Here is an 11,980-nt window from a genome sequence, read left to right as displayed (position 1 = left end):
TTCAGCGTGTAGTTGTGGAATTGGTACCTACTGAAGTGATGTGGATGAGTTAAAAGTTGTGGCCTCAGTCTCTGAAAATTGTTAATCCAGTCAATCCAAAGGATTGTTGTCAACATGTACTTTTTTAAGTCCTGATGAATGTTTGTTTGCAAACAGCGTAATAGTACTTCTATACTGAAGCAACATGTCGTATCTCTAAACTTAAAACATTCTGTTTTCAGCCAAACCGACACCAAAATGATTCCTAATGGGTATTTGATGTTTGAAGATGAAAACTTCATTGAGTCATCTGTTGCCAAACTAAATGCCTTACGTAAAAGTGGACAGTTCTGCGATGTCCGTCTCCAGGTAGCTTTTTTCTGTCCATGTATGATGGTTGAATGTGGTGGGTTTTGTGTCACACTATGTAATACTATGTGCTGACCTAAATTGGAGATTGTATTGATTTAAAAAATTGATTTGAATTGTGATGTTTACTTGGATAGGCATTTATACTATTATGATACAAACTTACTTTAAAAACATTCTTACCAGCATGTGGGTTTCTTATTTGTGTTTTCAATAAAGGTATGTGGACATGAGATGTTGGCACACCGAGCTGTGTTAGCTTGCTGCAGTCCGTACCTGTTTGAAATCTTCAATAGTGATAGTGATTCTCATGGAATTTCCCATGTTAAATTTGATGATCTCAATCCAGAAGCTGTTGAAGTTCTGTTGAATTATGCCTATACTGCTCAGTAAGTAGTTTTCACAGAAACTAGAGGCAGTAGATTTGAATTTAAAAAAAATCAAAATAACGAAGATAAATTTCTTTCTTTAATAGGTTAAAAGCTGATAAAGAACTGGTGAAAGATGTATACTCTGCAGCAAAGAAGTTGAAGATGGAGAGAGTTAAGCAGGTACAGTTTTCCGCTCTTACGAAAGTACATTTTACTTTCTCAGGCTACAGCATTATGCTTTTTGGTGTTAATGAGACAAAAGATTATTCTGTGGAAAAAGCGGTCAGCTGATAAGCTTCTTCAGATATTCATTAGCATTGTTTTGATTTGAGTGACATCAGTATGTGTCACTTCCACTTGTGTTATCTTGGTGCTGAAGGGTTCTCTGAAGTTAAGTTTTCTATTTGTGCACCTGTATAAGCAAAACAGCTTCTGAATTGTAGCTGGTTACTTACCTTCAGGTTTGTGGAAGCAGTGGTGTGCTTAGTTGCATTGGGGGCATAATTAAACCTGTAAATCTGTGGCAGTGAGATGTGGAAAAAAAGAATAATCCATGCCTGAACATAAGTTTGGTAGAGCTGGACTTTAAAAATACTCTTGCCGCAAATGGGATTCTTATCTTCACTTGGCTGCAGATAAGTAGTTTTGAATAGGTGTTCAATAGAAAAGCATGGGGTCAGTGTATATGTGAGTAGCTTTTGAATGTATGAGTTTTTTTCTTTTAATATAAGCATATTCCTATGGAATGTAATGTTTTATTTACAGCTCTGTCAGAGGGATGACAGTGGGCACTCACTATTCTGCAGTTAGAAAACAGATGTTGCTGTATGTTGGGGTGGATAATTTAAACTTATAAAATCCTTGTCTACTTGTAAACTAAGATGCAGCCTTTTTTCTTAAAAGGTTTGTGGTGACTACTTGCTCTCCAAGATGGATGTTCAGAGCTGCATCTCTTACCGAAACTTTGCAAGTTGTATGGGAGACTCGCGTTTGTTGAACAAGATCGATGGCTACATTCAGGAACATCTTTTACAGATTTCAGAACAGGAAGAATTTCTCAAACTTCCACGGTTAAAGGTTAGCTTAAGTTTGTAGACTTCCTTCTGGTATGTGATTTCCAAAAAGGAAGGAGCAACTATTACGGTTTCCTTTTAGGGAGTAGGAAGACTTGGTGTACTGAATTTTACCAACAATGTGAAAATTCTGACAGTGTATAATATTCATCCTGCTGTGAACCTTAACTGTAAAGAATACATACTATCATCCTTTCTAAGCGTAAAAGATAACTACAGTTGTACTTAAATGTGCTTCCTAGTTTCAGTGGCATAGGCTGAAAGCTCCTCATAGATGGTGTTTTCTACCTCTGCGATACAACGAGAGCAATGCTGACACTGTAAAGTACAGTATGTTGCAAATACAAGGGTAATACCTATAGAATAAATCATCCTTTCCTCTTCTAATTCAAGCTTGAAGTAATGCTGGAAGACAATGTTGGCCTACCTAGCAATGGCAAATTGTACACAAAGGTAATCAACTGGGTACAGCGCAGCATCTGGGAGAATGGAGACAGCTTGGAAGATCTAATGGAAGAGGTTAGTCTTTAAGAAAATGGGATGAAACATCTCTTTTTTAAAAAAAAAAAAAAAGAATATGAAGGATGATCCCTTTTTCTTTTATTTTTTTACTTTTTTAACTGTGACCCTAAAGAATTTAAATTTTACTGTAGGTACCCCTAAGCTGAGAAACTGGGGGGGTGTTCAGGTGAGCTGAATGAACTGTTCAGTCTGGTCTTCTGCTTTCCTTTTTTGCTCACTATGTGCTGTACAGTAACCTCAAAGTGGCATGTATCTTGCTTTAGAATTGGGGAGGTGGTACTGAAACTTGCTGTAGATTCTTGATGTTTTCCTTTGCAGGTTTTGCTTGTAAATGTGAAGTAGGTAAAAGCTTCTAATGGTTGTTCCTCCCCATTGATTTATCTCCCCATAGGTTTATTAACAAAACTAGGATACCAAGGCTGAAGAACCAAGAAGAAACCTCAAGTGTATTGACACGTACAGAAGCAGCAGTCCTGCCCCAGTTCTCCTAAGAAAATCCGCTGTGGGCAGAGAACGATGATGATGATTTAATGGTGTTTACTTACTCCTTTACAGGATACATTCTTTTAAGTTGTGTGTTATTAAATGGCTTTACTCATGAATACTAATGCTAGATGTAGCCTGGGCAATTTTTTATAGAAAAATGAGTGGGGAATCCAAATTCTTAATTGGCTAGAGAAAATGGACTTTACAAAAACCCATGAAACATCAAAATTTTCCCAGTTTGTTATTACAAGCACAATATATATTTGGCAACACTTGTATAGGCAAAAGTACATGTTGATACTGTCATATATTCTCAAGTGTATATTTCCTCTTGGAAAACTCATTTTAAAACCTTTGATCATGTTGAAATTCAGGTGCATTTCACTGTGACACAGTTGCATCTGATGTTTAGTTGTGGACAACAGTTTCCTCCAGAACTTAAATTTGTGTTGTCTTCCCTCATGCCCATACTTCGGGAGTCCACTGTTGGCTTCTCTTTAACTTTCTTTGATCGAGATAAATATGTGTATTTTTCAAAGCAGAAAGCTTGTTGGCGGGGATAACGAAAATGCTTGCATGAGATTGTGAATTTGTGTAATTCTGCAAATTAATGTGCATCTTGCTTGTCTAATGTTTCTGTGCTGGAAAAACAGTAGAAGTCCTTGGAAAATGAAGATTTCTCTCAAGCTGAGAAAGTAAGGAGCCTTCATCCGTTGTTGAAGATTGCCACCATGACATCTGCTTCCTTTTAGTTTTGCATTCTGCTAGATTGAGATGAGATGACGAGAAGTATGCTGGCGACTGCCTTTTGTAATCTGCCTGTAGCTAAGTAGCAATGGAGACAGTAGCCACATGGGTATTCTGTTGTTGTTTTTGCAGGTTCAAACGCTGTACTACTCAGCTGATCACAAGCTGCTTGATGGAAATCTGCTAGATGGACAGGCTGAGGTGTATGGCAGTGATGATGACCACATTCAGTTTGTGCAGGTACAAATTGCAGACAGTCTGAGGTAACCCCAGATAGACTGGAGCAGTTTACAGCACACCTGAAGTCTTGTGTACTGCAGCAGAGAAAGCTGCAGTAGCTTTAATGGAGAAATACATGACGAGAAAGTATCTTTCAAAACTGCTGGAGGTGATGATTTAGTCTCCGCTTCTGTTTTTATGGCAGACTGACTCTAAGCATTTGCAAAATGGAGTGCTTTAGGTTTGACTTCAAAATAAATCATAGGCTGTTAAAAGAAAGAGGTAGAAAAGCAGTCAGCTGTGTCTTTGTAGAGATAGTCAAGAGACTGTAAAGAATCACAGAGTGCTTAGCTTACAGTGGAGAATGGCTTATGCGTCTGTTAAATTTTGGCATGGAAAAAGATTCCAGACATAAGTTCTAATCCTTCAGCTGCCAGTGTCCGTTTCTTTTGTTCAGCTGCACTGGTAATGTGCAAGAGATTTAAAAAAAGCAGCAGTAGGTAACTTCTGATCTAGAGATGGCCAGCGCTTTTTGACTGTGTACAGATCAGTCTTGTGCTTATTGAGATGATGATTTTTTATTTTATTTTTTTTTAGTTCTAGCCAGATATAATTCTCAACTACTGAAAAATGCGCAGCTTAGCACAATGGAGGCTGTTTAAGAAGCGAAGAATAAACAATGGCTAATAGACATAAATTATCAATTGCTGTATACAGATTAAGGTGTTTAAATTCACTGAGTTGAAAGCAAACATACTGTAATATTTTAACTCCCAACAATGGAATGTGCTTCTACAAAAGTAGACTTCTTGAAATTTTTAGCTAATGTTTATGTACAACACTCTCCATCCCAGAACATGGAGTTTAGAAGTGAAAAGAGAAGAAAATGAAAAGCCAACTAATTTTCCAGTTTCTTAATTGTTTTTAGTAAGCCTTCACAGACTTCACCACCTTCGGATACTACTCCTTGTAATACTTAGAAGCTGAGAGATGAACATCCAAAAAGTTTGTTTTTTAGAAATAAGGCCAAGCATTCTCAACTTTTTTGAAATCCTTTCTGATAAAAAGAATTGCCAACTCTAGAAATTCTAAATGTTTGCAAGAATTAACACCAGAAAACCATAGATACAATTTTTCCAGAACTGTTAACTTTTAAATTTTTCAATTACGAAACTTTGTAATTTCTGCAACTGTTTGGGTAATTTAAGGATAACAGAATAAGCTCTTAATTGGATGAAGGTTTAGAAATAGCAAAAGTGCTATCCACAAATGAATTGGTTTTCATGGTGAGCTGAGTATAGCTGTCAAACTCTTCTGTGTAAGATTATCTATGAGTTAGATGATGTATTTCAGAAATCTTATGACAGTTTCCATAGAGATCAGACTCCAGGGAACTGTGCAAGCATTGCAAACTTGGTACTGTGGTCATAAACACTGCTGCTAAACAGAATAGACAGAAGGCTACCTTTGTATTTGGTTCTTACAATTCAGTAAAAGCCTGAACAACCCAACCAACTGTGCCGTGTAATCTGAAATGTGAAATTTTGGGGGTTTTCTTAATTGAACAAAATAATGTAAGCTACAGTATAAATTTAATTGAAGAAGAAAAGAAAGCAGAAATCTCCTGTTAGTGGGAAGTATCAAGGGAGTAAAATCCAAGAAACAGCTAATCTGAGCACAGAGAGGAACTGAGGCGAAATTAATTTTTCTTCAGGGAATGAAGAGAATAGTTAATTCGCTTCCAAATACCATTATATAATTAACTCCAGTTCCAGAAGCAGAGCTTGTGAGTGAAAATTCTAGTTTGTAGATCAGTTCTCTCCAAATGGATGTAGGTTTTTCCTTACAGCTGAAAATCCTGCTAGTAAGACATACTCTCTTCTAAGAATTTTAACTGATTTCTAGTCAGACACCAGGAGTATCAAGGTGCAGTCCCAGGATGAAGAAAAAAAAAACAAAAACCCCAACCTCTATGAGTACCAAGATAAGATGTAGGGTGGGTTTTGGCCACTGTTGCTGAGTAGGCAAGATGTTCTGTTGAAAATTTAGGTGTGCTATAAATGATGCTCTGCGGAGGTGGTAGATGAAGCGTTCTCTCCAATAGTTACGTATTAGCTCAGAGAAGCAAAGGTAGAAGGAGGTGTAGTCTCTGGCTAGGTTTCTGTAGCTGCCTTTTGATTTTGCAGAAGAAGCCACCACGTGAGAATGATCACAAGCAGATTAGTAGCAGCTCCTGTGGAAGTCTTTCTCCAAATGCTACTGTTCAGAGTCCTAAACACGAGTGGAAAATCATTGCTTCAGAGAAAACTTCAAGTGAGTAACTGGGCCAGGGTTTGTCTAAAAGATGCATCTGGTATTGTGTACCTACCACCTTCCACTCCCTGGGGATTTCCTTCAACATCTGTAAGAAATGCAGAAGTGCTTTTTCTTACTGATGATACAAATCGAGTGATTTACCCAGTAATTTGTGGGACACTTCTAACATAACTGGGGCCAAACTGGGATCACTTACATCTGGATTCCTTATGGACAGGGCCAACCCAGATCCCATGGTGTGTATAATTTACCCAGAAAGTCCTAAGGAGATAGGCAGTCTCTGATCAATTAACAGAATGTATAATTTACCCAGAAAGTCCTAAGGCAGTCTCTGATCAATTAACAGAGCTATTTGCTGTCTGTGTGCAAGGAGTCTGTCTCTAGCACATCTTCAGATTGCTGTCTTGTGTCCATTGAGCACTATATTAATAATCTAAACTTTGCATTTCTCAGTAACTAAGATAATAGTTGGAACCAGCAACCAGAAAAAATAAAGTTTTCACATTTATAAGGAGAGAAACCTAATCAGAAGATCCTAGTTGGCGTTCACCTAAAATTTTATATTGGTTGGTCTTTCCTTTTCTTCTGACAACAGGTAACACCTACCTGTGTCTTGCTGTTCTGGATGGTGTGCTGTGCGTGATATTCCTGCATGGCCGTAACAGCCCTCAGAGCTCACCCACAAGCACACCACGACTGCTGAAGAGTCTGAGTTTTGAGCTTCAACCGAATGATATCATAGAGAAGCCCATGTCTCCAATGCAGTACGCTCGGTCTGGACTGGGCACAGCTGAACTTAACGGCAAGCTCATCGCTGCAGGTAAAAGAAATAGTAACAGTTCTATAATCAGCTTGTTTAGTTGGGGCTGGGGACAGTGGCTTCACTCTGTGTGCTTTATTTGAGTCAGTGTTCTTGAACGTCAAAGCACTTGGTCTTTGGAAATGTGATATCTTCCAACCTTTTGCTTTTAGGGGGATATAACAGAGAGGAATGTTTGCGCACAGTGGAATGCTACGATCCGCAAAAGGACACTTGGACCTTCATTGCACCGATGAGAACGCCAAGAGCTCGGTTCCAGATGGCGGTTTTAATGGTGTGTGGTGGGTGGAGATCAGATGGAATGTGAGATTATGTAAATGTAGGTGGGACAAATAGGACAAACTTTACAAAATGGTAACAGAAGTTGGTTAATTGTAGCTACACGGTTACTAAAATGCTAATGATTTGAATTGTTGTGTACTTACATGTGAAGCAGGTATTTTTTTTTTCCGTTTAGGGGCAGCTGTATGTTGTGGGTGGATCGAATGGTCACTCAGATGACTTGAGCTGCGGTGAAATGTATGAGCCAGAAATAGATGACTGGACTCCTGTACCTGAACTAAGAACCAATCGCTGCAATGCAGGTAACACATCTGCAGTTGACCCACTGTTGGGTTTTTTAAAATTTCTTCATTTATTAGCTTACTTATTATTCTTTCCTATATGAATAGGAGTATGTGCCCTGAATGGAAAACTGTACATTGTTGGTGGTTCAGATCCATATGGCCAAAAGGGACTTAAGAACTGTGATGTGTTTGATCCTGTAACAAAATCTTGGACGAGCTGTGCTCCCCTTAATATCCGTAAGTTTCCTGTGTAGTTTGGGAGGGAGGGGGCGAAAAGGGTAATTGCAGGACTGCAGGTTTAAAACTAAACAAAAAAACCTGTTTGAATTTCAGCTGCTGTGGCATACTGTTAGCGTGTGACTTCTGTGCTGGGCTGTAACTCCTGGTGTTTGATTGCAGGGAGACATCAGTCTGCAGTGTGTGAGCTGGGTGGATATTTATACATAATTGGAGGAGCAGAATCATGGAACTGCCTGAATAGCGTGGAGCGTTACAATCCAGAGAACAACACTTGGACCCTGATTGCACCCATGAACGTGGCTCGACGAGGAGCTGGAGTGGCTGTTCGTGACGGTAGGCTTCCACAGGCTTAAGCAACCTTTTGTGCTTGACGAATTTTCCATGTTAAGCCACGATGCAAGTAGAATACAAAGTTGTGTTCCTTCTCGGGGAGGAAACAGTACAGTAAGAACCTGGCTATGCCTCCAATTTAATTAAAAACTGTAACCAGAAAACCAAAAAACCTCTGTTTTGGGGCATCTGCTCTCACTTCTTTCTTTTCAAAATGTCACCATGCAGCTAACTGCATCTGTTTGAATCTGGACTTTGCACTTACTCTGAAATAACTTCCAGTCAGTTCTAATGATCAAGAGACCCAAAGCAGGTCAATACCGTAACTTCAGACCTGGAATAAGGCAAAGGTTCATTTCGGCTTAGTTTGTCTCCCCAGAAAGGAGACTGGCAACACAGCTGGAGCCTAGCAGTGAAACATTCCCTTTGTTTCCTTTTGATAGGAAAACTCTTTGTTGGTGGAGGTTTTGATGGCTCTCATGCAGTGAGCTGCGTGGAGATGTACGACCCTGCTAAGAACGAGTGGAAGATGATGGGAAGTATGACTACTCCGAGGAGCAATGCTGGCATTACAACGGTGGCAAACACTATTTATGCAGTTGGGGGATTTGATGGCAATGAATTCTTGAACACAGTTGAAGTCTACAATCCAGAGTCAAATGAATGGAGCCCCTACACAAAAATTTACAAGTTTTAAGTGAATTAAATTCCCTTTTCAAACTAACAGGCTTAGTGATGTAATTGTGTTTTAGTAGAGGTACACATGTGAATAGGGTTGGGGAGGGCATAGATGTTGCCAACAGCAACACAGAGCTTTTGCATATTGCATATTAATGTGCTGTATATATTTGTTTTGGAAAGAATATCAAGATGAAGGGTTTTTTGTGTATTTTAGAACTTTGTCATAGGGTTGGGTTTTTTTTGTTTTTTTGGTTTTTTTAAGATTTTGAAGATAATGCAAGAAAAACTAGACTGGGCATATCATTTCAGGAGCCTCCCCCAGTGTTTGTTTTGTAACTTTGCACGTTAAATGACTTTTCCTGTAGGATGTGTTCTTGAGGCAGGAAGTGTAAGGTTTATGGGGGATCTTTCTTTTTCATCAGGCCTTGTTTTCCTTCAGTAACTGGAACAATCTGTAACAAGAAGCCTTATTTAAATAGATATAATGGCTATTTTTTTTATTAAAAAAGCTGACATGCCTGCCAATACCTTATCTTTTACGATTGCCTTTTTATAACAGTTTTTATATACTCAGCAGAGTATTTTATCTGTTGATGTGAAAATGGCAGATAAATGGTTATTGAAGCAAAGAGACAACCTTGGAGTTCATAGAGACTGGGTGGGAAAACATTTACCACTGTACATGAGCTTCGGAGCTTTTGCCTCTGCTACAATATTGTAACTTAGTATGCAACACCTTCCGTAGAGCCGAATGGAGTTTCTGAACATAACATAGCTGTGACTTTATAGGGTGGGAAAATGCAGAGGGTGCTTTCTCTACAGCAGTTTTGTTACTATGGGGGAGCTAATGTTTGTAAACCAAAAACTTGTGTGGGGTTTTTCTCATGGTTTTTAAACTCTTGCCGATTGGCAATGAAAATGTATTCATCTGATTAGTAACTGTCTTAAGTTTATTTTTCTAATACTACAAGCTGAAAGTGTGATAGAACACAAATAACTTGATTTCGTATGTGCTCATAGTACTATGTTTTAGTTCACTTTCTCTGTTCATATGCATAAAACGTTGGTTAGGATGACTTGGTGTCTAATGTGTAGTGCTGCACATCTAACTCCTGGTGCCAAAACTAGCACTGACTGCTTGCTGCTGATGCAAACACATTAAAGGTACCTTCTGGGAAATCCTTGCACCACAGGATTGCTGTCGTGTCTCTGTGTCCTTTCCTTTAACAGGAGTTTTCAAACAGAAGGTTGCAATATTATAGCTACATACATCTGAAATGTCTATTTTAACAAGATAGGATGTTTATCTGACACACCCCCCCTGGAGCAGAACAAGAGAGGAGGTGAAGTACCACCTCCTGCCTGCCATTTGAGAGTTGCTCTCCACAAACAGGTGTATAGGTGTAATATCCAGCAGGCAGCACCTGGCTGCTAGAGCACTACTGTTGTTGTCTCAGGGAGATTTTACCTACTTACAGGCTGCTCTCGGGATCAGTTTACTTAAAGCTCTGTGCAAATTAAAGTATGGTTTTCTAGAGGTGAGAGGAGAAAGGGGCCAAGTGAACTTGAAGCGCATAACGCTGGTGTAAAGAAACTTGATCTGCTCATCCAACTCTCTTCCTCACCATTAATCAAGTAGCTTCAGGAAATTAAGCAGCCAGTGATGGCACTAATTTCAGTCATCATCACATTGTTTACTGCTTTGATTCAGGTCTAAGGTGTAAAGCTGAGTGCATTTGAAAAGGGGGAGTCAGTATGAGAGTAACAAAATAGTTGTCTTAATCTATGTCAGCTGTCTTCCCCTAAAGTGTATCAGAAGTAGATGGGAGCTAAGACAAACAGACATCGTGCTTAAGTTGATCCAGCTTCCTAGATTTATCATACAGATTGCCAATGTAAGCTTGTTTGAGCATAACATACTTACCCCACAACTGTGGCATAACAACTGAAATGGAGACAGCCCTTAAATTGAATTTTGCTCCGACAGTACCTCTACCAACCCACTTCTTCTCTCTGACTTTGAAGTGTCTGGGGGCAAGAACTGCGTTAAACTTGCATCCACAGGAACTGCGCAAAGTGAAAACAGAGCTATTCAAAGCAGCACTACCACGTATAATTGACTGCCATTTACTATAACAATAAATTAGATTTTTACAATAAAGATTTTACAAATACATCCAAAAGTTAATATCAAAATAAACACTTCTAGAGCTTTGTCATTCATCTCATCTCTGTACAAATACATACATAAAAGAGGTAGCTTTAAAGGCCACAGCAGCATTGAAAATGGCTTTTAGAAAGTTTCATGGACTTAAAGCAGTTTTGGAAGCAACAACCAGTACATTCGAAGAGAGATGTCACCTGGAGAGCAGAGATGAGACCAGTCATGGAGTATAACCCACAGAGGGAAAAAACACTTGCACCTTCACAAGAAAAGGTGGCAAAAGAGAACACTGAGGCCTTTTCCAAAAGAAAGTTTTCAGGTTTCTGCTGTATGAAGATTAATTAAGTATCTTAACAAAGGAAATACATCCCTTTTCTCTGAAAAGAGGTCCAGGACAGACACACGCACCTGCATAAGGCTGGGGTTTTTTGTTTTCATTTTTAAAAAAGGGTATCGATCCATTTCTTTCCCCATTCTCTATCCTCTCTTGAGCCTTATGTAGGTCATTACGTAGGATACATACATTGCATCTGCATTTTATTCCTTCATGTCTGTAGAGGTAGCACACATCACCGGTATCTGGCTTTGTATTCAGCTGCTTTCCTTTCAGACCTCCGGGTGTTACAATAGATTCTTTTTTCTCACTTGTCACTTCTAAAGTATCAGCAAAACAAATCCCTTACATGGATTTCTCCTATACAACCATTAACAGATCAAGCTCCTCACATGAGCCTTTGGAATTTAGAACAGCAGCACAGCACATCTGCTGTATGCTGAACCAGCTGTATCAATCCAGAGACCCTCACTTGAGACAAATTTCCACTAGCTTCTGATTCTTAACAGAAATTTGGACATTTAATGTACATATGTAACATTGTTTCCCTTCAACTATAATACAGAACAGCACCCTCGAGAAGAAAGGCAGATCTTTGGCTCCCCAAGTATTTCCCCCACACATGCCAGAGGAGTTTGACTTTGTTGGGACAAGGAAAAGGCAGAGGGTGGGCACTGGAGCTCCAAACCTTGACCCAGGTGTCACAGCCAGCCCCTGCTCTTGGCTTCTGTGTGAACCGATGCATGACACTGCTTGATAGTGT

General features: G+C 39.2%; 1 protein-coding gene across 1 annotated transcript; it reads left to right on the top strand.

Annotated features, from left to right (window-relative positions):
* The first annotated feature begins 237 nt into the window (after window positions 1-237).
* IVNS1ABP (influenza virus NS1A binding protein) lies at window positions 238-9,123 on the top strand. The gene is made up of 13 exons (XM_009884386.1): window positions 238-348; window positions 568-737; window positions 824-899; window positions 1,623-1,796; window positions 2,186-2,311; window positions 3,680-3,787; window positions 5,953-6,079; window positions 6,678-6,902; window positions 7,055-7,176; window positions 7,360-7,486; window positions 7,574-7,705; window positions 7,868-8,041; window positions 8,482-9,123. Exons 1-13 carry the CDS (start codon window positions 238-240, stop codon window positions 8,733-8,735), a joined length of 1,926 nt encoding a protein of 641 aa, XP_009882688.1. The 3' UTR covers window positions 8,736-9,123.
* Window positions 9,124-11,980: the final 2,857 nt, after the last annotated feature.

The sequence above is a fragment of the Charadrius vociferus genome, unplaced genomic scaffold (genome assembly GCF_000708025.1).
Source record: "Charadrius vociferus isolate BGI_N301 unplaced genomic scaffold, ASM70802v2 scaffold220, whole genome shotgun sequence".
NCBI lineage: Eukaryota > Metazoa > Chordata > Aves > Charadriiformes > Charadriidae > Charadrius > Charadrius vociferus.
This window is presented reverse-complemented; position numbering and strand designations above follow the sequence as displayed.

Coding starts and splice junctions, on each gene's coding strand:
- IVNS1ABP (XM_009884386.1), top strand. CDS start 238: ATGATTCCTAATGGGTATTTGATGTTTGAAGATGAAAACTTCATTGAG. Junction 3,788..5,952: donor ACCACATTCAGTTTGTGCAG/GTACAAATTGCA, acceptor TTGATTTTGCAG/AAGAAGCCACCACGTGAGAA. Junction 6,080..6,677: donor TGCTTCAGAGAAAACTTCAA/GTGAGTAACTGG, acceptor TTCTGACAACAG/GTAACACCTACCTGTGTCTT.